Source organism: Rana temporaria, chromosome 1, assembly GCF_905171775.1.
Source record: "Rana temporaria chromosome 1, aRanTem1.1, whole genome shotgun sequence".
Lineage (NCBI taxonomy): Eukaryota > Metazoa > Chordata > Amphibia > Anura > Ranidae > Rana > Rana temporaria.
Genome location: NC_053489.1, coordinates 130306484 through 130332502, shown reverse-complemented (window position 1 = coordinate 130332502; position 26019 = coordinate 130306484). Strand labels below are relative to the sequence as shown.

At 41.8% G+C, this 26019-nt stretch overlaps 1 protein-coding gene across 5 annotated transcripts in view; it reads right to left on the bottom strand.

Annotated features, from left to right (window-relative positions):
* The window catches only part of PAM (peptidylglycine alpha-amidating monooxygenase), a 290095-nt gene that overhangs the window by 145188 nt on the left and 118888 nt on the right, over nt 1–26019 (bottom strand). For all 5 annotated transcript variants that reach the window (XM_040342875.1, XM_040342893.1, XM_040342903.1 and 2 more), the window contains exons 6-7: nt 12606–12691; nt 2240–2323 (exon numbers count right to left, since the gene is read on the bottom strand). In XM_040342875.1, coding sequence (XP_040198809.1) covers nt 2240–2323; nt 12606–12691 — 170 coding nt within the window. The remainder of the gene's footprint in view (nt 1–2239; nt 2324–12605; nt 12692–26019) is intronic.

The following is a 26019-nucleotide window of genomic DNA, read 5'->3' as shown; positions in this document are numbered from 1 at the left end:
GAGCGGAGACAATCATAATGTAAGCGCCGGTAACAGTGTGCTATCCCACGGCTCTCCTCTTCCTCCATGCTCCCGATCAACCCCGCCGGCGGTGCTCTCCTAGGCAGGCAGCCCAGCTTGCAAGACCTCATTTTCCAGCAGAGCGGAGACAATCATAATGTAAGTGCCGGTAACAGCGTGCTATCCCATGGCTCTGGAATGGGCACAGTATGGCTGCAATGGGCACAGTATGGCTGCAATGGGCACAGTATGGCTGCAATGGGCACAGTATGGCTGCAATGGGCACAGTATGGCTGCAATGGGCACAGTATGGCTGCAATGTATGGCTGCAACGGGCACAGTGGAGCTGCAACGGGCACAGTGGAGCTGCAACGGGCACAGTGGGGTTGTAATGGGCTGTAATACCATGGCTCTCCTCTTCCTCCATGCTCCCGATCAACCCCGCCGGCGGTCCTCTGCCTGGCAGGCAGCCCAGCTCGCAAGACCTAATTTTCCAAAATGTGGGCACAGTGTGGCTGCAATGGTGGGTGCACAGTGCGGCTGCAATGGTGGGCACAGGTGAGGCTGCACTGATAAAGTTGTAGTTAATTTTTATAACTTATTTTTGTATAAAAAATATAAGTGTTATTTCATGAGATAATTTATGAGGGCGTGTCTAGGGGCGGAATTAGGGATTGAGTGGGGCACTGGTGGCGAGTAACCTTTGAGGCCTGGCTAGTAGCTCAGGACTTGAAATTTTGAGCCATGTATGTATGTATGTATGTATGTATGTATTATATAGTGTGTTTTAATTAATTTAACTGGATGCATTTCCCCTGTGAGAACTCAGAATTAAAGCAATATTGCAAACACTTTTGTCCCGCAGTATGGGATTGTGAGCAATTTTTCATTCATTGCTTTTAAAAGCCACCCATGCAAAGGCGATGAAAAAAAAAAAAAAAAAGCGGAAACCTACTGATAGAAATTAATGGTGAGACTTTACATTAGCTGCTCAAGTATTGATCTGCAGTTCTTTGTACACGTTACATAAATCAGTAAATCTTTGCCAATTATATAGTTCAAGCGGCCATTGATGTGCCCTAATATTGTGTAGACATTATTCTAATCATCTTTTGCTTTATCAAAAGGCCTTTTATGTGTTTCATTAAACGACAAAACTAATATTGCGGCAAATCGTTTAAAAGATCACAAACTGCTTGATGTAGACGGCTCTTGTACACCGTAAGTTTATCTACAGTGTAGAGCAGGGGTCTCCAAATTGCAGCCCATGAGCCAGATGTGGCCTTTTGCTTGCCCTTATATGGCCCTAGGGGCAATATTCCTCCTACTGACACGATAGAATACCAGCTGTGGTGTAAAGATGTACTGGAGAATTTTAAAAATTTAAAATTTTTGAAGACATCTGTGCAACTTCATGCACAGATGTCTATGCAAGTCGAACTTGAATTTGCAAAAAGTAGTGCAAGAACTACTTTTAAAATCGGCGCGACACTGATGGAGTCAGAGTAACACTGATTTGACCGCTTCCATTGCGGACAATAGGGTATGACTTTTCATGCGATTTTAAACTTTACTTAAAGCATGGGTGCTCAACCTGTGGCCCTCCAGCTGCTGCAGAACTACTCAACCTGTGGCCCTCCAGCTGCTGCAGAACTACAAGTCCCAGGAGGCATTGCAAGCCACTGACAGTTATAAGCATGACTCCCAAAGGTAGAGGCACAATGGGACTTGTAGTTCTGCAACAGCTAAAGGGCCACAGGTTGAGCACCCATGACTTAAAGTATATCAGGCATTAGGGCTGCCCATGGCATTCCCAATATACCTGGTGTGAATAGGTTCTTAATGTGGATGCCCTCTTGGCTGCAAGCCTGCAACACCACCTTGATTGATGCTTCTCTTCTCTAATCAGGCAGGGTATACACAACCGGAAATCAGCTGGTTTATGCAGTGTACTGTTGTCTGTTCAACAGACCAGCTTCTGTCCAAAGGTCCTGCTGGAAAACCAGCATCTGTTTAGCGTTAGCCAATAGCCCCCTTCTTTCAGAATACAATACTGCATCCATGAGCGATGATGAAGGAATCTGTGAAGTTTTTTTTTTTTTGTTCAACCCACTGGTTGAATAAAAAATTATAAAAACCTCAGGTGTGTAACCCTACTTGAGAATAAACATGATACCATCAAATTGTGTAGCACAATCAGTTGACTGTTTCTATATTTCTCAGGCTTAAGACCACTTACCTTGGAATGCCTTTACATCTCCATAATGAACTTGGAGCACAAAATATTTAATTCCAGAGTTTCCTCCTACTTTAAAGCCAACACCTAAATGGAGGATATCAATAGAAATAAAAGTCTTAGTGATAAATGGTAATAAAGCACAATAAGTATAGTAGATGTACATACATGTGTGCCTATTTAATGGTTCAATTGGCGGATGGTCAACACTTTTTATAGGGTTTGTCCTCCTTCGAATGACTTTCACATACATTTTTATACAAGTCACCTCTAGCAACAATTTATCAACACATCAGCCATTTATCAATGAGGCAGACAGACTTGTTGAAAGGCACACCGCTGAAAAATGCAAGCAGAAAAGAAAAAAAAGAAAAAATAAAGCATTATAATGCATCTTGTGGACTTAAAAATTATCAGGAGAGAAATATAGGAGCTTTCATGGCTGATGTGTTTTTAAAGGTGAATGCTCAAAGCATGCCGTTTTCATGTTTGTATTTCTTCACAGTGAATAACTGATCTAGAACAAGGATGTAAACAGGAATTTTGGGGCCCCTTACACAGCTTCAGGAATGGGCCCCCTGGAGCAGAGAACCTGGGGACCACAGGTGTACTGCCTGTACCCTCCTGATGGCGGCCCTGGATGTAAATATCGGGTATCTTTGTGCTTCACTATCAGTGTTTGTTTTAATCCTGGGACTCAGAAGGTAGTAAGGAAACAATAGGGAACACTGCCCAAAAATGGTGCCTTCAATGGCACACACAATTTTAAATTCTGACATATTAGAATGCCATGCATATATAAAATCGCCCACTCTGTCTACATGTATACGACCTAAACAAACGAAAGGCATTTTTTTCATGATCTAAATGAGGCTGATAATAGGGCTATGGAGTATGAGACACATGTAGTCTTACAGAATGGGAGATTCTGACATCAGGGACAGCAGTCATCTTCAAAAGGGCAAGGATTGAATGAAAAAAAAAAAAATGTCATAGGAAATGTCTGGCGATATTCGTTGGTTGAAAACTATTTTTTTTTCTTTGCCGATTACCTATTAAGCCATTATGCAGAAACACAAAAAGGATAACCGGGCACCACTGCGCTTGCAGAAGGATTAAAAAAGAAAAAAAAAAGAAAAAAAGGAGCACACTAAAAAGACACAGATACAAATTGTATTCAAAAGGTAATATAATATTATGAAGCACGAACATACAAGGACACATATACACAGGATAAAAAACACCTAAAGTGGTTGTAAACGCTCTATACACCCAGTGGAGTAAACAACCTCAGATGATGCACTGAGATGAAACAAATCTCCCTACATACTGTACGTTTTACATGCATATCTGCTGTCTTCAAATTTATATACCGTTTAGAAAGTTCAGATCGTGTTAGGAAATTTTCTCTACCTGTTTAACACAGAGTGTGATGTCTGGGGATACAGCCAAGATGCTAAAATTGCTAATTGGAGGAAAGGCACACACCCCCTCTCTTCATAGGCAAAAATTCTCAGAGATGTTTTGTAACAGGGCCAGCTCCCTCCTCATCTATTTATAGCAACCTCCCGACAGAAATTTCAGGCTGCTTTATCAGATATGTCCAAGAATTTGTCAGGAGTAATCTGGCTGATAACAGAGGAAGGGGTCAGGAGAGAGCTATGGGACTTACCTATTTTTTTTCCCACAAGAAAGGTGACTTGGCTCTCTGAAGAGAGATAAAACACTGCAGATATATGTGCCCAGCTCAAATTTCATTTGGTTTACATCCACTTTAAAGCATACACATGTAACCCCATTGATCAATATAGATTCAGCCCTCAAAGGACTCAAGAGTCTGGAGTTGTGCCGACACAGTTCAATACATATGAAATAAATGCAAAATCGTATAGACAAAAGCAAAAGAATCAGTAAGTAAAGCATATAGCATTCAGCAGTATTCCCTAAACTAGTCAAAGACCTATAAGATGAACAGGTGATGCCACCGTGGGAAAATAGTTCAGTGGGAAATGACACACATCACTGGCATTTACCACTTTGTCTGGAGCCAATAATGAATGGTCGACTAAAGAAAACAAAGGCAGTAGCTACTTAAAAAAAAATAAAAAAAAAATTGATATATATTTTACACCATATAGTTCACAAAACCCATAGCAACAAGGACACAGTAACAGCACACACTTAAAGTGATACTAGGAAGATGTGGATCCTGAGGAACTGACTAGGGTAGCAATTTCTAGAGAGCTTTTAATGGGATGGAAGTCCGCCTTTCCACCCGCCCTTTCCTCCTGGATTACTTATGTGGGGAATACTCCAATATGGAAAAATATATATACCAGCACCGGGGATGTCTGGGCAGGTTTGAGCGGATATGGTCAATGTGGCTGGATACGAAGGGTTTGAGTCCCAGGGAACTTGTCATGACTAGACTTTTACGATGTTTATAGGTGGGTGTAGAATTAGTGCCGTGATGGAACATGAGCTGAATTGACGTGCATGGGGGCGGGTTGGAATAGTACCTGGTGGAGTGGGGAGGTTGATGGTGGAGTGGGGAGGTTGATGGTTGTGGGTGGAGTGAAGGGCAACTGTCTATATATGTATGCTGTACATTTTAGGCTGCATTCACACCTGAGCGTTTTGTCGCCTGAAGCGCGACGCTCAAAAACGCTAGAGGAGAAAAAATACATTATTCCCTATGGAGATGGTTCACATCTCCACTCTAAAACGCCTGACGCCGAACGCCTGAAACTCAAACAAGTTCCGGACCCTTTTTTGTCACGCGAATCGGGCGGTTTGGGTGTTTTTGAGCGTTTCCATTTCCCATAGAAAGTAATGGAAACGCTCGATTCAAGCGACTAGCGTTTCGTACGGGCGTTTTGTCGCTTTAATCAATAGAACATTTCACCCAGGCAGAAGATAAAAAAAATCTACCAACATAGCAACAAGTGATGAAAAGATGATCATTTTTCTTATTGGCTAAAATAAGAAACGGCGAAGTACAAAAACGTCGGACGACGCTGTATGCAAACGCGCAAATAAGCATGAATACGTGCGACAAAACGCCGGAAAAAACGATCGAACGACCTACGCTCAGGTGTGAATGCAGCCTTAATGGGTTCATTATTTGTCTGTGCATTGGAAAGTATTGCTGTTTTTATTTCTGCATGTTCAATAAACACCTTTTTTTTTTTTTTTTTAATCAAAAAAGTGATACTAAACCCAGGACCCTGCATTCACTATATCTGGTCTCCCACAGTACACAGAACATGGAAATGCAATTATTTTAGTAAATATAAAAAATACTAAATACCTTTTCTCACCAGCAGTATATAGCAGTCTTGTGACTTCTATCAGTGTCTGGTAAAAGCTTGTAGGAGGAGTTTTTATTTTCCCATGAATGTCATAAGGATGCAGGGCCTCTGGCCAGTGCCGATTAGCCATGTGCTGATAACATGCACTCTCCCAAGATTTAAAAAAGAACAAAAACAAAACACTCTAGCAATACACACAAAACTGAGCATGTGCAGACTGACTCCACTAACCCAGTCCTATCCAGATATGTTTTTGGGACAATGCAAGAAGGGCAGGATCTGTGCCTACAGGATCAAAACATCTTTTTACACAATGCAGAGGCTTAATCCCTTAGGTTCCACAGTGAGTATAACAAGCATGCTTTACTGCATATACAGATTTTACTATTGTGGGTTTAATAACACTTTAACAGTGCACTAGTGCCCAGACTATTGACATTAAAGTTGAACTCCAAGGAAAATAAAAATCCTCCTTTGCAATGGGGCTGACCCCACACTGCAAGGGTTAAATGCTCCTTTAGGTCTAGGACAGGTTTCTCCAAACTTTATAAACAAAGAACCAGTTTACTGCCCTTCAAAACTTTAGGGGGGCCAGACTGTGGCCAGTGGGAGAAGAAAATGTCCTGGTGTCAGCGGGAGTAAACAATGCCAATGCAGGAATAGTGTCCCATCATTGGTGTTAATGAGAGGAATTGTGACCCATCACTGGTGTTAGTGAAAGGAATAGTGTCCTGTCATTGGTGTAAATGGGAGGAATAATACCTCAATCACGCTTTGCCAGTGGGAGGAATAGTGCACAATCATTGGTCTGGAAGGCAGGAACTATGCCCTACTGTTGCCGACAGTGGGGGGGGGGGGGGGGCGTGGGATAATGCCCCAAGGGCTGGAGAAAAGCAAGCAAAGGGCTGCAGTTTGGTGACCATTGTTCTAGAACAGGGGTCTCCAAACATTCTAAACAAAGGGCCGGTTTGTTGTCCTTCAGACACTTGGAGGGCCGGACTTTGACCAGCGGGAGTGGAATTTTTCCCATCATCATTGTTAGTAAACATCTGGTATTAGGGGGAGAAATAGTGCCCCATTGCTGGTATCATAGGGAGGAATAGTGCTCTATTAGTTGTGTCAGTGGGAGAAATGGTGCTCCATTGTCGGTGTGAGATGGCAGAATAGTGTCTCATATCAGTGGAAGGGATAGTGCCCCAAGGGCTGGATAAAGGCAAGCAAAGGGCCACATCCAGCCCTCAGGCCGCAGTTTGGAGATCACTAGTCTAGGATATTAGAAAAAGCAGTTTTAACTTACCTGACCTTCCAATAGGCTCCCTCAATGCAGCCAGACCGGTCCGCATAGACTCTTATCCCTAGGTTCCGATAGTATGGGGTCTTCTGAAGTCAAAGTACAATGCAGGGCCCATAGCCTTTCCTTATACATGAGGATGCCAAGAAATAGTCCACTGGCAAAGTGTACCAGAGAAGAGGACCGCACTGGCTTCCAGCAAGCTAGAATCAAGTAAAACCAGTACCCTAGACCTAAACAAAAATATACTCCCTTGCACTGTGGGGGCAGCTTCATTGCATGTGAAGATTTTTTCCTTTCTGCAGAAATAGGCGTTAAGGTTTTTACATATTCTTAACAAGCAGTAAGGTCTCATGCACACATGTGGTTTGCCCATACAGAGTAAAATCCAGGAGGTGCAGACTATCGCCCGCTGACAGCAAAAATCTATGACAAGATGAAATAGGAGGTGGCTGTATACTGTTCCAAGTGGCACTGGCGTTTTAGGAAGCATGCACTGAACCCAAGAATTACGCAAGTACAGCTCAGAACAGCATCCAGCCATCGCATATTTCATCACGTCAAACATTTTACAGGCTGCTGGCAGCACCTGTGCTACTCGGGCACCCGAAAATGCCAAACCCCCTGTGTGTATGAATGGTAAATGTGTTTAAAAAAAAAACAAATGACTTAATTTAATCCTGAAAAATCACAGCAGTGAATCTGAGGTTGCATGCTTGCTTGAGTTGAGCATCTTTTGATTAAGTGTTTTTTTTTATTATTATTTTTAGTCACATATCTAAAAGCAGTTATTACTTTTTTTTTTTTTTAAGCTATTTGCTAGGGAAAAAATGCAATATGAAAGTTTTTATACATTTTTCATGTGTTTTCTTTGAAGTCTATTGGGACAAAAAATGCTTTGAGCTTAAAAATTGTAGCTTTAAAGAAGTTAAAACATCTGAAGATGCCGCCGCACCCCCCCCCCTCCCAAACCCCCATTTTACTTACCTGACCCGTCGGAAGTCCCACACTCGGTCCCGAGATCCTCTTCGCCGCTCAGCCTGGCCGCTGATTGGCTAGAGCAGATGGATTGTCAATCACATCCAGTGACGCGGCGCACCGAGGGGCAGGGCCGAGTGATACAGTGAGCGGCTTTGGCATGAATGTGGTGAGTTCTTGCGGGGAGGACTAGAGACAGCCGCCAAGGGACCCCCAAAGGCGTGGATCGGGGCCGCGCTGTGCAAAACGAACTGCACAGTGGATGTAAGTATAACATGTTTGTTATTTTAAAAGGAAAACAAAATCCTATAGTGACCCTTTAAGGAAGTTTGTGTAGGTTTTAAACTAAAAGCAAAGGCAATACTACCTTGAGGTGTGAATGGGCACAACTGAAAGCCATGGGAGAGTTTTTTGTTACAAAATGCTCAGGTGTGAATGGGCACAACTGAAAACCATGGGAGAGTTTTCTGTTACAAAATACTCAGGTGTGAAGGGGACCTGAACTTTGTTTCAGCTTCTAGTATCTTACAAGCACCTGGTATTTGTTTACATTAGAAGACTGACAGGCTTCCAAGTTTCTGCTGCCATAGACAATAAAGTGGGGGGAAAAAGCTGTAATTTCTGTGCCACATTTATAAACTTTGAAGATGAAGTCCTTCACAATGCTTACAGGTACAGAGGTGAATGAGAGCTTGTTGTAAATGGTCTTGACTTCTTTAGAAAAAGTAAATATTTTATGTGCATCATCTGGGGACAGGTTCACGTTAAGCTATGTTAGAATTATTTTCTATACTCCGTATTACTGATTTAATTCATTTTGGTTGAATTTGATGCAATCATTAAAGTCACAGTTGTGCTGATGCAAGAGAATAAAAGCAAAAAAAAATAATCTCCAACTCTCTAAACAGTGGTTTCAATCTTGCTTTAAAGCCATTTAATCCATTTACAATTACAAGCTCAGTTGGCAGCAAAGTACATAACTTGGCTGCCTTTAATTTCCAGTGTAAAAATAACAACTTATGTAAATTTTACAGGCAGTCACAGTGAAGGGAAAAAAGCCCAGAACAATAAATTGTATGGCACACATTTGTGTCTCTTCACATTAAGCCGAATGATATGGATAGATACTGTTCAAGGTGTAATTGTGTCGCAATGTATATTTATATGCTTTATACACTGTACAGAAGAATCAGGCATCACACCAAATGTCTAGTTGGAACATATCCATCTCTGTTTTACCACCTAATTAGCAAGGTGTTGTAACAGAATTGCAACATTTCTCAGTTGTGCAAAACGTTGTTATGGTTATTCCAATAAAGCATCTTAAACTTTTTTCTAATTACATTTTTCAACACAAAGCTTAGCATGTGGGTGCCCTTTTAAACTTCAGACTACAAAATTCCCAAAACAAAACTGATCAAATATGAGCTGTAAAAATGTACGGTAAATACAATACTGTTAAAAAGTAAAGAATGCCTGAAGGTCTGCACATGCTCTGACTTGGAGCCGGAACGTTCTTTGCATAAGGAGCGTGAACCCACGCATGTTCAGGGGCTAGTGACGCACAAGAAGTAGGACATTTTCATAAGCTAAAGTGTGTATGACCCCTTGAAGTGACTTCTGTGACCTTCTACTGCCAGTTCGCGCTATATAGTTTAAGCCCAGGTACTGCATTAATAGTGCATTTCACATTTCCATATTGCATAAAGAGAAACTACACTGTCCCAACCTTCCTCACTTTTATGATTTGTTTATGATCCTCCTGACCTTTATGCTGGATTCAAATACTCTTGTGCCCTGTGGATCCAACGTGGTCCTGCTGTGATCCAGGTTCTTTTGTGATATTAGAGGGAGCTCTTGCCATTTCTGGGTTCAAGTATTCAGGCAGCTGGCCCTGATCATGCGCGCCAGCTTCTCCCACTGACCACTATATGTCCTTGCTTATGTTGCCTCCTGGGATATCCAAGCAGCCTCCCCAGCTCCCGCTTATACTTACCCAAGCCCGATCTCGATCTGGCGACGTGCCTGAAAGCAGCAGCTTTCTTGGGTCTCTCTCTTTCCCCACTGGACAGAGAGCCTGTCCATCACAGTCAGCGAGCAGACAGCAGGGAGGGGGGAGTGGATCTGAGCTGCGCTTTATGCGTCAATAAACACAGAGTGCTGTTAAGGAGTGAGTTTGAATAAGTGGCATTATAGCAAGCGACTTGCTTGGGTGGGCCCTCGGCAGGGGTAAGGAGTGGAGAGTGCCTACGGGGGACCCAAGTAGAGGAGGGTAGGGCTGCTCTGTGCAAAACCACTTTTCACAGAGCAGAATTAAATTTTTGTTATTTTGAGAATCACTTTAACATTTTACACTGAATTTAAAGAGGAAATAAACCCAGTAAAAAACACCATCTGCAAGACAAAGACATAATAAGCTATACTAGCTCATTATGTAATACTCACCTCAGATCGAAGCCCCCGCAGCCGTCCTCTTCCAACGATCGGGCAGCCGACATCTTGCCCGGGGGTTACTTCCTTGTATCGCGCCTCTGGCGCTGCGATTGGCCGGAGCCGCGATGTCACTCCCGCGCATGCGGACGGGAGATGCCAGTGATGGCACCGCCTCAAGCAGGAACGGCATGCTACAGTGCACCACATGCGCCGTAAACAGCAGCGCGTCTGATTTTAGTAAATATTTCCTGAACCTCAACGGTTTAGGAGATATTTCAAACACCTACAGGTAAGCCTTAATCTAGACTTACCTGTAGGTTAAAGTGGTTGTAAAGGGTTTACAACCACTTTAAAAGGATAACTGTACTTCAAGAACACATTAGCTAATTTTCCATATTCAAGCACAAGAAGATAAAAAACATAGGTAAAAGCTTATAATTGCAGAGTTGTCATCACAGACCTAGCCCAGTGTACCTTGTTTTGTGTACAGTCATTTTGTCTGCATCAGCACTGTAACTGCTGATAAGGATAACATCTGCTCATCATACCCTATTCATTTAAATATCTTCACTACATCGCTTTAACCAAGCCCTAAGAATACAGACAACAAATTGTGAAAAGCAGCGTGCACATCTAGAGGGATCCACTTTGCTGCTCTTGTTCTTAAAGGGGTTGTAAAGGCAGAAGGTTTGCATTTTATGCATTAAGATAAAAAACCTTTTGTGTGTAGCAGCCCCCCTAGAACCCACCCCAATTACCTACCTGAGCTCCTCCTCTCTCCAGCAATGTCTACGATCCCATCAGCCATCCTGTACACTACTCCTGATTGGCTGAGACAAAGCAGAGGCGCTATTGGCTCCTGCAGCTGTCAAAGTCAATCAGCCAATCAGGGGAGCGGGGCTCCGTGTCCGATTGGATACACAGAGCTCTGACTCGGCTTGGGTGACAACCTGTAGCAAGCTGCTGGCTGAGGGGCATTTAAAGGACGGAGGGGCCAGGAGCAGCAAAGGGGCCAAGAGGAGGAGGATCGGGGCTGCTCCATGCAAAACTAACTGCACAGAGGAGGCAAGTATAACATGTTATTTTATTTTTTTAAAGCAAGCATTTACAAATCATTTTAATGCATTAAGATAAAAAGCCTTCTGTGTGCAGCAGATGCCCCAACACCACCTAACTATTACCTGGGGAACCTCTCTGTCCATCGATGTCTACGTATGTCTCAGCCATCAGAGATTCTCCTTCCCGTTTGGAAGCAGCGGCACCATTGACTCCCACTGCTGTCAAAGTCAACTAGCTAACCAGGGAAGTGGGGGGGGGGGGGGTGGTTTTAAATGGACACAGGGAGCTGTGACTCAGCTTGGGTGCCCCCATAACAAGTTGCTTGCTGTGGGGGCACTGAACAGGAGGAAACGGCTAAGAGCAGCAAAGAGGAACCTGACAAGAGGAGGATCTGGGCCGCTTTGTGCAAATCCACTGCAACAAAGCAGGTAAGTATAACATGTTTGTTATTTTTAGAGGAAAAAAAAAACACGAGCCTTTACAATCACTGGAAGCAGCACCTGTTCTTTATTCTGCTGCTACACTCATGCAGGGCTACCAGCTCCTTGCAGTTTGTGATCTCTAATAACTACATGAGTACTAGTTCCATCAAAAATATTTTATGGTTCTTGGCTGTGAAGACATAGAATCAAACAAGGAAATCAAAAGTAAAGATCAATTTCATTGTTCTAAATGCTTATGTGTAGTTACAGTGCAGAATTTGACAGGCTGAATGCAAACTACATTTACAATCGGCCTGAGACAACATGTTTGAAAACATAGGAAAAGATACAACCTTATAATTGCATTGAGGTCCCTAAATATATTTCAACAGCTAATGCATTTTAAAAGTACAATCAAACCTTGGTTTGAGAGTAACTTGGTTTGAGAGCATTTTGCAAGACAAGCAAAATGTTTTCATAAATGTTGCCTTGATATACAAGCGATGTCTTGATATAAGAGTAGCGTCATGTCACAACCGAGTATAAAAAAGAAGAGAGGATCCTCTAAGTGTAGCAATATAGTTACATTTAATGAAGGTACAACATTTAGCAACTTATTGCTACACTTAGGAAGTGCCTCTCTTCTCTTTTATACCCTGTAAAAAAAATGCTTTGATACACAAGTGCTTTGGATTACAAGCATGTTTCTGGAACGAATTATGCTCGCAATCCAAGGTTTTATTGTATAAGCTACCTTTAAAAAGGTATGCTCATTTTGAAATAAAAGCTAATAAATGAAATAATGTATCTTTTCATACTGAAACATCACAATATTAATAGCAATTATATTCATAATACAAGACTCAGTAATATACCTTTTGGAAGCTTGGTTGGGGGGGCATTCCTAGCCCATGCATACATGATACTAGATTTATCTGTACAGGTCCCAGCACCACAATCCCTGGAAAAACAAGAAAACATTAAGTATTGTTTATCAAAGTTAAGCCAAGCCAGCAATAGTGGTACACATTTATAATATTACTGAACACTGTGGGACTTCAGGCTGGAAGCAAATGCAAAATATATGAAAGATGTAGTGTGGCGGATACATATTGGTACTGAGAAAAAACAGTGAGAATCCAACTAAGGCTCCTGGCACAGGATACCAGCAAGCACAAATAAATTCTCTTCTGATATACATCTCTAATTCATTTATCTGCCTGGAACGATTTCCAGGCTTCTACTTACAACCCACGCCCTCTTTTAATCAAAGCTATAATTAGATCAGATATTGGCTAACATGCCATTACTACGTATCTGGCATAGCGCCACGGCTTATTTTGTATTTACCTACAATGCTACAATTTTTTTTTATTAGCGGGTAGAGCACTTGGCAAATTTCCATGAACTAAGATGAGATCGCCATCATTTGTGTTTTCTTTCCTAAACCATACAGTGTAAAAATGTAGGATTTAAAAAAAATCCCTTATTATTCAGGATTTACAGTGCTTTGCGAAAGTATTCGGCCCCCTTGAACTGTGCGACCTTTTGCCACATTTCAGGCTTCAAACATAAAGATATAAAACAAATTTTTTTGAAGAAACAACAAGTGGGACACCATCATGAAGTGGAACGAAATTTATTGGATATTTCAAACTTTAACAAATAAAAAAACTGAAAAATTGGGCGTGCAAAATTATTCAGCCCCCCTAAGTTAATACTTTGTAGCGCCACCTTTTGCTGCGATTACAGCTGTAAGTCGCTTGGGGTATGTCTCTATCAGTTTTGCACATCGAAAGACTGACATTTTTGCCCATTCCTCCTTGCAAAACCGCTCGAGCTCAGTGAGGTTGGATGAGAGCGTTTGTGAACAGCAGTTTTCAGTCTTTCCACAGATTCTCGATTGGATTCAGGTCTGGACTTTGACTTGGCCATTCTAACACCTGGATATGTTTATTTGTGAACCATTCCATTGTAGATTTTGCTTTATGTTTTGGATCATTGTCTTGTTGGAAGACAAATCTCCGGTCTTTTGCAGACTCCATCAGGTTTTCTTCCAGAATGGTCCTGTATTTGGCTCCATCCATCTTCCCATCAATTTTAACCATCTTCCCTGCTGAAGAAAAGCAGGCACAAACCATGATGCTGCCACCACCATGTTTGACAGTGGGGATGGTGTGTTCAGGGTGATGAGCTGTGTTGCTTTTACGCCAAACATAACGTTTTGCATTGTTGCCAAAAAGTTTGATTTTGCTTTTATCTGACCAGAGCACCTTCTTCCACATGTTTGGTGTGCCTCCCAGGTGGCTTGTGGCAAACTTTAAATGACACTTTTTATAGATATCTTTAAGAAATGTCTTTCTTCTTGCCACTCTTCCATAAAGGCCAGATTTGTGCAGTATACGACTGATTGTTGTCCTATGGACAGAGTCTCCCACCTCAGCTGTAGATCTCTGCAGTTCATCCAGAGTGATCATGGGCCTCTTGGCTGCATCTCTGATCAGTCTTCTCCTTGTTTGAGCTGAAAGTTTAGAGGGACAGCCAGGTCTTCGTAGATTTGCAGTGGTCTGATACTCCTTCCATTTCAATATTATCGCTTGCACAGTGCTCCTTGGGATGTTTAAAGCTTGGGAAATCTTTTTGTATCCAAATCCGGCTTTAAAACTTCTCCACAACAGTATCTCGGACCTGCCTGGTGTGTTCCTTGTTCCATGCTGCTCTCTGCACTTTAAAACAGACCTCTGAGACTATCACAGTACAGGTGCATTTATACGGAGACTTGATTACACACAGGGGGATTCTATTTATCATCATTAGTCATTTAGGTCAACATTGGATCATTCAGAGATCCTCACTGAACTTCTGGAGAGAGTTTGCTGCACTGAAAGTAAAGGGGCTGAATAATTTTGCACGCCCAATTTTTCAGTTTTTTTATTTGTTAAAAAAGTTTCAAATATCCAATAAATTTCGTTCCACTTCATGATTGTGTCCCACTTGTTGTTGATGCTTCAAAAAACATTACAGTTTTATATCTTTATGTTTGAAGCCTGAAATGTGGCAAAAGGTTGCAAAGTTCAAGGAGGCCGAATACTTTCGCAAGGCACTGTAAATAGCACCAACAGTTTATGCAGCGCTTTACAACATGGGAGCAAGACAGTACAGTTACAATACAAATCAATACAGGAGGAAATAGAGGGCCCTGCTGATTAGAGCTTATGGACAAAATGACAAAAAAACTGGAGAAAACAAGTTAAAAACCCCTTGCAGCCAATCAGAAGTCATTATTTTTCCATAACATTATAGGTGAATGCTACATAGTAGGTGAGGTTGAAAAATACCTATGTGTTTGATTTTATGTCAGTATAAAGGCCCCATACAAACACTATTGAATTTTATGCAGATTTTTGTCTTCAGATTTACCAAAACCATATAATATGAAGGCAAACCTTAAGAGTTTCAATTTGTATGCAATCAGGTAAATCTGAAGACATAAATCTTCAGAAAATCGAATTGTATATCCCTGTATGTTGTGGTCATTCAGGTGCTTATCTAATAGTTTCTTGAAACCATCAATGCCCCCCGCTGAGACCATCGCCTGTGGAAGGGAATTCCACATCCTTGCCGTTCTTACAGTAAAGAACCCTCTAAGCAGTTTAAGGTTAAACCTCTTTTCTTCTAATTTTAGTGAATGTCCGCGTGCCTTATTAAACTCCGTTCGGCAGAAAAGTTTTATCCATATTGTGGGGTCACCAGTATGGTATTTGTAAACTGAAATCATACCTCTCAAGCATCTCTTCTCCAGAGAGAATAAGTTCAGTGCTCGTAACCTTTCCTCATAACTAATATCCTCCAGACTCTTTATTAGCTTTGTTGCCCTTATTTTTAAAATCGCTCCATTTTGAACACATCCTCCCTGATGACTGGTGCCCAGAACTGGGCAGCATACTCCAGGTGCGGCTGGAATAGTCTTGTGGAGTGGGAGAATCATCGCTTTATCTCTGGAGTTAATCCCTTTTCTCCCCCCTTTCCTGACCCCCCACGCCGGTTTTTCGACGCAGGGGGTGTCTCCTTAAAATCCATAGCAGACCCAAGGGCCTGGTATGCTCATTTAGGGGGGACCCATGACGGTTTTTTAGTTGAAATTTGGCGTGGAGTTCCCCCTCAAGATTCATACCAGACAAAGTGCTTAGTATTGGCAGGGATCCAAGTCAGATCCCCGTTCAATATCGTGCCGCGGCTAAACGCAACCGCAGCTAAAAGCACCGTGCAAATGCAGCTGATCGCTGTGCCTGGAGTCTTGAATTCCAGCAAAACATAAACATGCTTTTAGCAGCGGTAAAACTGCCGTTCGTCTGAAAGGGGCCTTAACTGTCACTAAAAAATTTCACATCTGACAGTTACTAAAGCAAAGCATTAAAGTGGATCTAAACCTACCGCTTTAACAGTTTCCAAAAAAGTTACATTCAAGGCATGACTTGAATGAGAACGGATACAGTTGCTAGCATGCCTGTGTTGGCTCTCAACCAAACTGTCAAGCCATCAAATGGCTGGTGTCATAGCTGATCGTATGTGCAGCACCATGGCGACTGCAGATCAAAGACTAAGATGGCAGCCTGAATGTTTAGTCAGGCAGCACAGTCTGTTACAACTCTACAATGCAAAATGTAGAAGGAATTTTGCACATGGCTAGAATGGTGAAATTGATAATGGAATCAGACAGGATATCACAAAAAAAGGGATTACTAGAGAAATGTTTCTGTAATCATCAGTTGTGCGGTTTCTGTCATGTCCTAGTGAGTTGTGGTATGCCACAGACAGGTTAAACACGACAAGCACAAAATTCTGTTTGTGCTTTTCAGCCTAAATCCCACAATGTCAAAAGTAGGGATAGTCTGGATGTTCGAAGGCGAATGCAAGTTCGACTCGAACATCAGCTGTTCGTTTGTGTGTAGAACAAGCAAACATATGGGGCGTTCGCAGCAAAATTGGACTGCTGCAGTGCACCTCATTATGCACTGCGAGATCACAGTGCATTGACGGCTCCTGATTGGCCAAAGCATGCACCTGACCTGCATGCTTTGGCCAATCACAGCGCAATGAGCCCCCCACCCGCAGACCCCGACAACCAAGGTTTACAGGAAGAGGCTCTTGTCCCCATCAAAATGAACCCCAAAGCACCCACCCAATGTTGGTATGGAATGGAATGGGGGGGGGACCCTACGCCTTTTTTTCCTTGATTTTTATTCTATATTGCCTGGATCCGGCAATACATTACAGCCACGAGCAAGTTTAAATTAAATGCTTTCCTTTAGAAATGTCATTATTGCTGTAGCACTGCTCTACACATCACACAGATGCACCACTTTACAGGCAGACTAAGGGGATCACCACAGGCACAATATTTAAAGGAATATTTAATTGTTATTGTTTCGCTTTAAGCATTATTAAAATCATTGCTCCTGAAAAAAAAAAATATTGTTTTAATAACTTTTTTTGCATTGATACATGTCCCCTGGAGCAGTACTTTTGCCTGTTCGTGGTATTCTGGTGCAAATCCCTAGTCAAAAAGTAGAGCGTTAAACGATGGAGGGAATTAAAACGAACAGGGTAAGGAAGTATTTGACAAGACACCATCCAACACACAAGTAAGCCCTGTATGAACTCTTCCAGATGTATATGTAGGCTTTACCAGAATTTCCACATTTCCCCTTCGATTAAAATCAAGAAAATGTCACATTCACTTATCAAACATATCCACATACAGTATATGTTCATTGTTCAGATTCCCATTTAATACAAATAATCACATTTGTCATCTTTTGGGACCCCCTGTCCGAACACATTACTTTGGACATACCGTATTTGCAGGCGTATAAGACGACTGGGCGTATAAGACGACCCCCTAATTTTCCAGCCAAAATGTTGGTTTTGTGATATACTCGCCGTATAAGACTACCCCCTTCCTACTAGTCATGCCTCGCCTCACGGTGCCACCATTACATGCCAGACTGTGCCCCATTACATGCCAGACTCGCTGTGCCCTTACCTTATCCCAAAACATGCAGAATCGCGGCCGTACGTTTTTTTCAAAAGCCGCGCCTCCTACGTTTTCTGTTCTGGCGCCTCCTACGTTTTCTGTTCTGATAGGCGGAACAGTCAGCTTCCCAGGAGGCACTGTGTTCAGTGTTCGCCTATCCGAGGACGAGAGGGCCTCCGTGATAGGCGAACACTGAACACAGTGCCTCCTGGGAAGCCGAGTGTTCCGCCTATCACGGAACAGAAGACGTAGGAGGCGCGGCTTTTGAAAAAACGTATGGCCGCGATTCTGCATGTCTTAGGATAAGGTAAGGATGTTAGGTTACCGGCGTATAAGACGACCCCCGACTTTTAAGAAGATTTTAAGGGGTTAGAAAGTCAACTTATACGCCGAAAAATACGATAAGTGCAGATCCAGCCTGAGCTTCTCGTTTCCCTCTAGGAAATATATGCATGTTCAGATAAGAAGAAAGGTGATGGTGTGAGTGGGATCTGAACTATTTCCGAGAACCTACCAAAAATGTCCACAAACACAAAAAGATCCTCACATTCCAGATAGGAAAGGACCGTGTTTCTATAGGCACTTTGTCTCCAATCCTTCCCTGGCCATCACTTCTTGAGGCAAACACAGAAATCAGGCTGGATATTCCTGGGCAATTACTATTCTTTTCCATAGCCAGTGCAGGGATCATCTTCTGCTCTCCAGCTACCCTCTTCCATAAGCAAAAGGCTTTTGGTTAATCAGCTTATGGAAAGCTCTGACAATTAAGACTGACCTTCCTATCTGCGCATTTTACTACATTTTTGAAAATCACCTTAGGTTGTGTTCAAATCAGTTCGTTTGTGCTTAGTAAGGATCCTAGAACTGGTTTTATCTGTAATAGATCGGCTTTAGTGGCCATTGGGGAAAAGGAGATAAGACTATTTTACACAAGCAAAAACGTCACACATAAGCACATCAACCTTCCTTATTCACAAGTTAACTTGGTTTTGCTAAAAATCAATAAAAAATGCAGGTCAAAATAATTACAGAAATACAAAAATTGCAGCGGTCAGGGATGGAAAAAAAGAAAAAAGCAACGTGTGGCCATCAAAATTCTTCATCTCTATCTCCTGCACCACAAAACACTTATCCTGAAGAGAGTGAGAATCATAGCTGTTAACAACTGACATGTTAAAGAAATAACTCATTTCAGTACAGACGAGTAGTCTTCTCAGTCCAAACATATACAGAAATGATTACTAGGTATGAAAACCCCCAAGGCTAGGAATGATGGCATGTAGAGGAAAACAATCTTCAAAAGGTTCACTATATTTACTCCCAATGTAACCAAAAGGTACTGCAAGATGTAGTTATTTAAAAGCTGTGTGTATGGTAGGACGTACGAGGGCACAGTTTATGATGCAGATTTTTGAATGCTATGTATTTTGCCACACAAAGATTTAATCCTATGTCAGTGGCACGATTATGGTTCTATCTTATAGCACTCTTTAAAAGGGGGGGGGGGGGGTTGATGAATGTAGAAAGTGCAAACATCTGAAAATGTCTGCACATACATACAACAGCCTCCAAAACAATTCTGTCATGGGCAGAATTTCAAACTATTCGGAGGTCAACGTTTTGTTGGCACTTCCCCCTAATGTCCCGAAGGTTGCCCTGTGCCTTTCTACCTCCTGAAGGTTATTGTGCACACCTGAGATGTTGAAGGAGGCATCCAAGATAACATGCAGCACAGTTCCCAAGTGGTTAACGCTTCCGCCTAGCAGCGCTAGGGCCATTGGTTTAAATCCCAATCATGGCACTATCTAAAGGGAGTTTGCATGTTTTCCCAGTGCCTGCCTGGGTTTCCTCAGGGTACTCCAGTTTCCTCCAACACTCCAAAGACACACTGGTAGGTTAACTGACTCCTTTCTAAATTATCCCTAGTATGTATACATGTGAATGTGAGTTAGGGATCTTATAGGGCTCCTTGAGTAGGGTGACCAGACATCCCAGGTTTCCGGGGACAGTCCCCAGATTGAGGACACTGTCCCCGGTTTTGTCCCCGTATTGGATTTAAACAGGGGCTGGGGCAATTTCAAAGACAGTCAGTGCAGAATAAAAATAAAAAATCTGAATTACACACCCCCTCGCTCTGCCACTCCTAATAGCTTTAGGGGGTTTATTTTTTTCCATCATCTGTGCCCCTTTCTGATAATCATATGATCAGGGTTGAAGCGGAGGGAATATTTCTTCAGTTTCAGGTGTATACCCATTCAGCTCTGCTCACATGTTCTTCTGCCTTGGCTCAAGTCCTAGCCAGCTGCCTGCCTGCTTATCTCCTTGCCTTCCCTGGCGGAGTGATCTTCCTCCGCTTCATACCCAGTAGTAGCCGGGGCCCAGAGAGTAAAACTTAACAGGCTGTGAGGCGGGGGGTGGCAATGGGCAGGGAGTCGCTGATTGCCGCCATTACTAGTAAAAAAAAATAAAAAATATGTCCCCGGATTTAATTTAAAAAATGTGTGTACCGTATCCTTGAGAGCAGGGACTGATATTATTGTACAATATATATGTAAAGCTCCACGTAAAACAGAGGGTGCTATATATGTATCTATAATAAAAATAAACATACCTGCATGGATTCTTGAGTGCTGACAGCAAATTTTCACTAGCCATTTTAAAGATCAACTAATCAGTACACCGAGGATATTGAATACAGTACTTTGATCCATAAAATGGCTAGCAAAATATTTTATTGTCGCAATATCATTTGGCTTCTTGGATTTGTTCATCCCCGTTTTCCTGGATCACTTGTACTCACGTTATTCTTAACTTAGACTTTTAAAAACCCACAAAACAAAAAAAGTTTAATCTGGGAGAAACACATTGTGATCGCTAAAGTTTTAGCAGATGCGCCCAAGTAGGGCGTTTTATACCACTCAGGTGAGTACTCAATTGCAGTTTAGTGTGGATGCCCACCCCGGCTTGCCAACGCAGATATGAAAAATAAAAAGGAATTGGCCACACTCCAACACAGAGCTACTGCAAAATAAATCCTTTTAATGTCTTCATAGTCAGAAAAGCAATACAGGGCAATTAACGCGTTTCACACTTACATCACATGCTTAATCATAACAGATGGTCACCAGAGCCCACAGCAGGTCATGCAGCTTTGGTAAGCTGGGTGTAATTTGGGTCCATCTAATACTCCCCTTATCGAGCCATTGTGAGGATTTAATCTTTTCTGGTGTCTGTTACAGGTAAGTTGCCCTATGGCTCTCAGTAACCATTTGGAGAACATACAAATATTGGCTATTTGGTCAAACCATGTCAAACTTTCATGTCAAGCAGAACACAAAGGGAGCAAACAGAAGAGGAGCTTCCCACCTTAAGAGCTAAACGCAACACATATGAATAGAAAATCACTTTAATCACAGAGGTTAAACAGTAATTATCTCCCAGGGAATAGTGTATGATCCGGCAGCTGCGAGCTCCTGCATTCGGTGCACAGTGTGAGGCAAAAATCCATGACTTGATTTCACAGACCCAACACGTCATTGCTCTCCACACACTATTAATAAAACTATATAGGCATAGCCCAATTAAGATCTGTGACGATGCCAGAGAAGGAGACGGAGACAAAGTATTACTAATGTATTAACCTTTAAGTGGGATAAAATTTCCTGTGTAAACATCATTCATTTGCATACGGGTCATACATATTAAAGAAGGAATTTCAAATGTCAATAAATAATGCATATGATTATATTATTTGCTTCTGTTCCAGGGATTCTTCACTAGACAAAGGCGGGCGGGGAGGGGGAGGGGGAGACACACACACCAGCATACATTACATCTCAATATAAATACAAGCCATAAGAAGTCAGAAAATCTCATTTACTAAGTGCAAACGCAAAGCACCAACATTCATCATAGCCCACATTCAATAAGCTTACTTGTGTTTCACCCACTGAAATGGATATATCCCAGCTTAACACCATTACAAGAGGGAGAACAGATCTATGTGCTTAAACAGAGTGACTAAAATAACAAAAAAGAAGGTTAATTGGTGCAGGCTCCAGAGAAAGAATGATGGTGCCAATTAGATTTTCCCTTCCTTTATTTTAGTTTATGGTGGAACAATTAAAGGAGGAATCTGACTGGATGTTACGGCCACTGTAGGTACTTGAAACCTAGTGTGGAGAAAGTCTGGCTGGCCGCACTTCCCTAAAATCACCTTTATTGATATAGAAAAATCACAACATGATTAAGCGCCAAGAACGAGGTGAAACACGTTAGCTGTATTCCTCATGTGTGCATTGTGGATTTTTTTTTTTGTGGCCAGCCAGACTTTCCTCTGGTTCAATATTTTTACTGAAATGTATCAGAAAGAACATACATGTGATCAATATCTGCCATACAATAGGACATAGGAAATAGACTTTTACGACTAGCTACAAATGTCAAAACAATATTAACATACATGCGTGAACAATGTAAACACTTCCAAGAGCTTCATATAAGGTAAGGAGAATTGTCCACCCCCCCCCCCCTTCTGATGATCATGTGATCCGGGTTGGAGCAGAGGGAATATTTCTTCAGTTTCAGGTGTATACCCATTTCCGTTCTGTTCACATGTTCTTCTGCCTTGGCTCAAGTCCTTTTGGAGAGATTGGGTACTGAGGAATGACTGGAAGCTTAGCTCCTCTGCTCAAGCAATCCTTAACACATAATAGCACATGGCAGGGATCCACTAACCCTGGATAAACCTTCCAACATACACGGCATCTAAATAAAGTACACAGTACATAACACTTCATCTTTAGCTGATAATTGGGTTTTGTTTTATTGTACAACCTTTCATCCTTCTACAATTCCCACTCCAGGGAAGAGAACATTTTACTTAAGCTCTCTATCTTATAGTAGAAGTAGTAAAAATCTTTACTTGGTTTATATCCTATCCTTGTTGCATCCTTCCGATTCACTTCACAGATCTTTTTTGACCAGACCTTAAAAAGCTGAGGCGACTTCTGGTTTATAAAATCATGATAACATCCAATTGTCAAAGGCAAACAAGTATATAAGTGTACAGTTTTATTTATGTTAACAGTCGAACCTAGGTATGTGATGTTATCAACCCTTGGGAGGCAGTATATGCAATAGATTCGAACCCCTTCCACTGAACACAAATGCCGCATACACATGATCGGAAATTCCAACAACAAAACCGCAGATTTTTTTCCCGATGGAATGTTGGCTCAAACTTGTGTTGCGTACACATGGTCACATAAATGTCGGAGATTCTGAACGTCAAGAACGCGATTACGTACACTACGTCGAGCCGAGAAAAATTAGGTTCAATGATTCCGAGCATGCATAGGATTTTTGTGCGTTGGAATTGCATACAGACGATCGGAATTTCCGAAGAATTTTGGTTGTCGGAAAATTTGAGAACCAGCTCTCAAATGTTTGTTGTTGGAAAATCCGACAGCAAATGTCCAATGGAGCCTACACACGGTCGGAATTTTCGACAAAAAGCTCACATCGAACATCTGTTGCCGGAATTTCCGATTGTGTGTACATGGCAAAACAATGCTCCACATAATATGCAGTGCCTTTCAAAAGTATTCACCCACTTGGCTTTTTACCTATTTTCTTACATTACAGCCTTTAGTTCAATGTTTTTTTATCCTGAATTATATATGTGATGGATCAGAACACAATTATCTACAATAATCTAACAATAATTGAAGAAAAATGTGAAAAATATATACATACAACAATTTTTCAGAAATAAACTGATAATTGGCATGTGTGTATGTATTCACCCCTTTGTTTTAAAGCCCATACAAATATATGGTGCAACCAATTACCTTTAAAAGTCAGATAATTAGTGAAATTATGTTCATCTGTGCGCAATATAAGACCCCTTTTACACGGACCGTCCAGGTCCGCCTGTCAGTTTATTTGGCGGACCTGAATGGGCACTCCATGCTTGTCTATGGAGCATCGGATGTCAGCGGTGACCATGTCCACTGACACCTGATAAAATCAGACGGATGGCGATACGTCGCCATCCGTCCTGGCGGATCGGATCGGGTGAGAGCTGATGAAAAACGGAAATGCCTTTTCATCCGATCTCTCCATAGACAAGCAGCAGGGCTCGACAAGCCCCTCCCCGCTCAGTGAGCAGAAAGGGACCTATCATCCGCCACTAATCACTAACCAAACACTGCCATGAAGACCAAGGAAGTCTCCAAAAAAGTAAGGGACAATGTTGTTGCACAGTACAAGTCAGGGCTAGGTTATAAAAAAAAAAAAAAAAAAACACAACAAATCTTTGATGATGCCTAGGAGCACCATCAAATCTATCATAACCAAATGGAAAGAACAAAGCACAACAGCAAACCTGCCAAGAGAGGGCCGCAAACCAAAACTCATGGACCGGGCAAGAAAAGCATTAATCAGAGAGGCAGCACAGAGACCTAAGGTAACCCCGGAGGAGCTGCAGAGTTCCACAGCAGAGACTGGAGTATCTGTACAAAGGACAACAATATGCCGTACGCTCCATGGAGTTGGACTTTATGGCAGAGTGGTCAGAAGAAAGCCATTACTTTCAGCAAAAATAAAATGGCACGTTTTGAGTTTGCGAAAAGTCATGTGGGAGACTCCCAAAATGTAATGAGGAAGATTCTCTGGTCTGATGAGACTAAAATTTTACTTTTTGGCCAAAGAAAACGCTATTTCTGGCGCAAACCCAACACATCACATCACCCAAAAAACACCATCCCCACAGTGAAACATGGTGGTGGCAGCATTGTGCTGTTTTTTTAGCAATCGGGACTGGGAAACTGGTCAGAGTTGAGGGAAAGATGGATGGCGCTAAATACTGGGATATTCTTGAGCAAAACCTGTACCATTCTAAGTGTGATTTGAGGCTAGGACAGAGGTTCACCTTCCAGCAGGACAATGATCCCAAACACACTGCTAAACACTTGAGTGGCTTAAGGGGAAACATGGAAATGTGCTGGAATGACCTAGTCAAAGGCCAGACCTTAACAAATCTGTGGTCAGACTTAAAGATTGCTGTTCACAAGCGCAAACCATAAAACTTTAAGGAGCTGGGGCAGTTTTGCATGAAGGAATGGGCAAAATCCCAGTGGTAAGATGTGGCAAGCTCATAGAGGTTTTTCCAAAGCGACTCGGAGCTGTGATAGCCGCAAAAGGTGGCGCTAGTATTGACTTTAGGGGGGTGAATAGTTATGCACATAGGACAAAATAACAGAAAAAAATCTATTTGTTGTTTGCTTCAAAATAAACTTGTGTTCTGTAAATTAAATGATGCAAATCCTTAAACAATCCATGTTAATTCCAGGTTGTGAGGCAACAAAACACCAACACCGCCAAAAGGGGGGGGGGGGGTGAATACTTTTGCAAGGCACTGCATCTATTCCTATGGCATTCTTCTAGCAACTTTTTCAGCTGACGAAAGCATCTTTCAAACCTGCAATACTGCAGTGCACTAGGTTTACATACAGTATTTAGCGAAGACCAAGAGCTGTGTATTTTATAGAATATAATTCCTCTAAACTGAATACCTAAAAAAAAATACATATTGCTACTCCATATTTTATACTGTATGTTATGAATATGCTCTCAGTGTCACAACACCACTGGCCTTGTAAAAATTATACAAACACAAATGTTGTATTTATATGGGCTGTGAAAAGACAATAAAATCATTGTTGTGCCAACTATAAAGATAAAAGCAAGTAACTTCATTAAAGTCATTTAGCTTCCTATGAAATGCAAAGGCCACAGACGCCTCTGTAATAAACCTTCATACCTTATGTTACCTTATGTTTTTGGACAAGTTAGCGACTTTAAAAATAATTGCCATATACACAATCCTTTACCTAAAGCTGATCCAGAGAAAAAAAACAAAACGTATAAAAGCACGATTTGATTTGCTCCTTCCCGATTCCCCTAGGGGGCAATTGGACATTCCCTGGATCAACAATCTCTGGTGCGATTACCTATAAATGTTACTATCCACTTCTATTTTGTGAATTGGGAATTTATGTAGCTTTTTTTTTTTTTTAAAACACTTTACTGAGCTGGCCAGAGCTGGTTCTTGGGGGAATCTATTCCTTGTTTTCACATCTCTTACTGTGGATTTTTTTCCCGTATATAGATGTTAAATCCATATATGGCCTAAATCCAAAATCCTGAAGTAGAAAACAATCCAATTAATAGAATGTATTCATTAATTA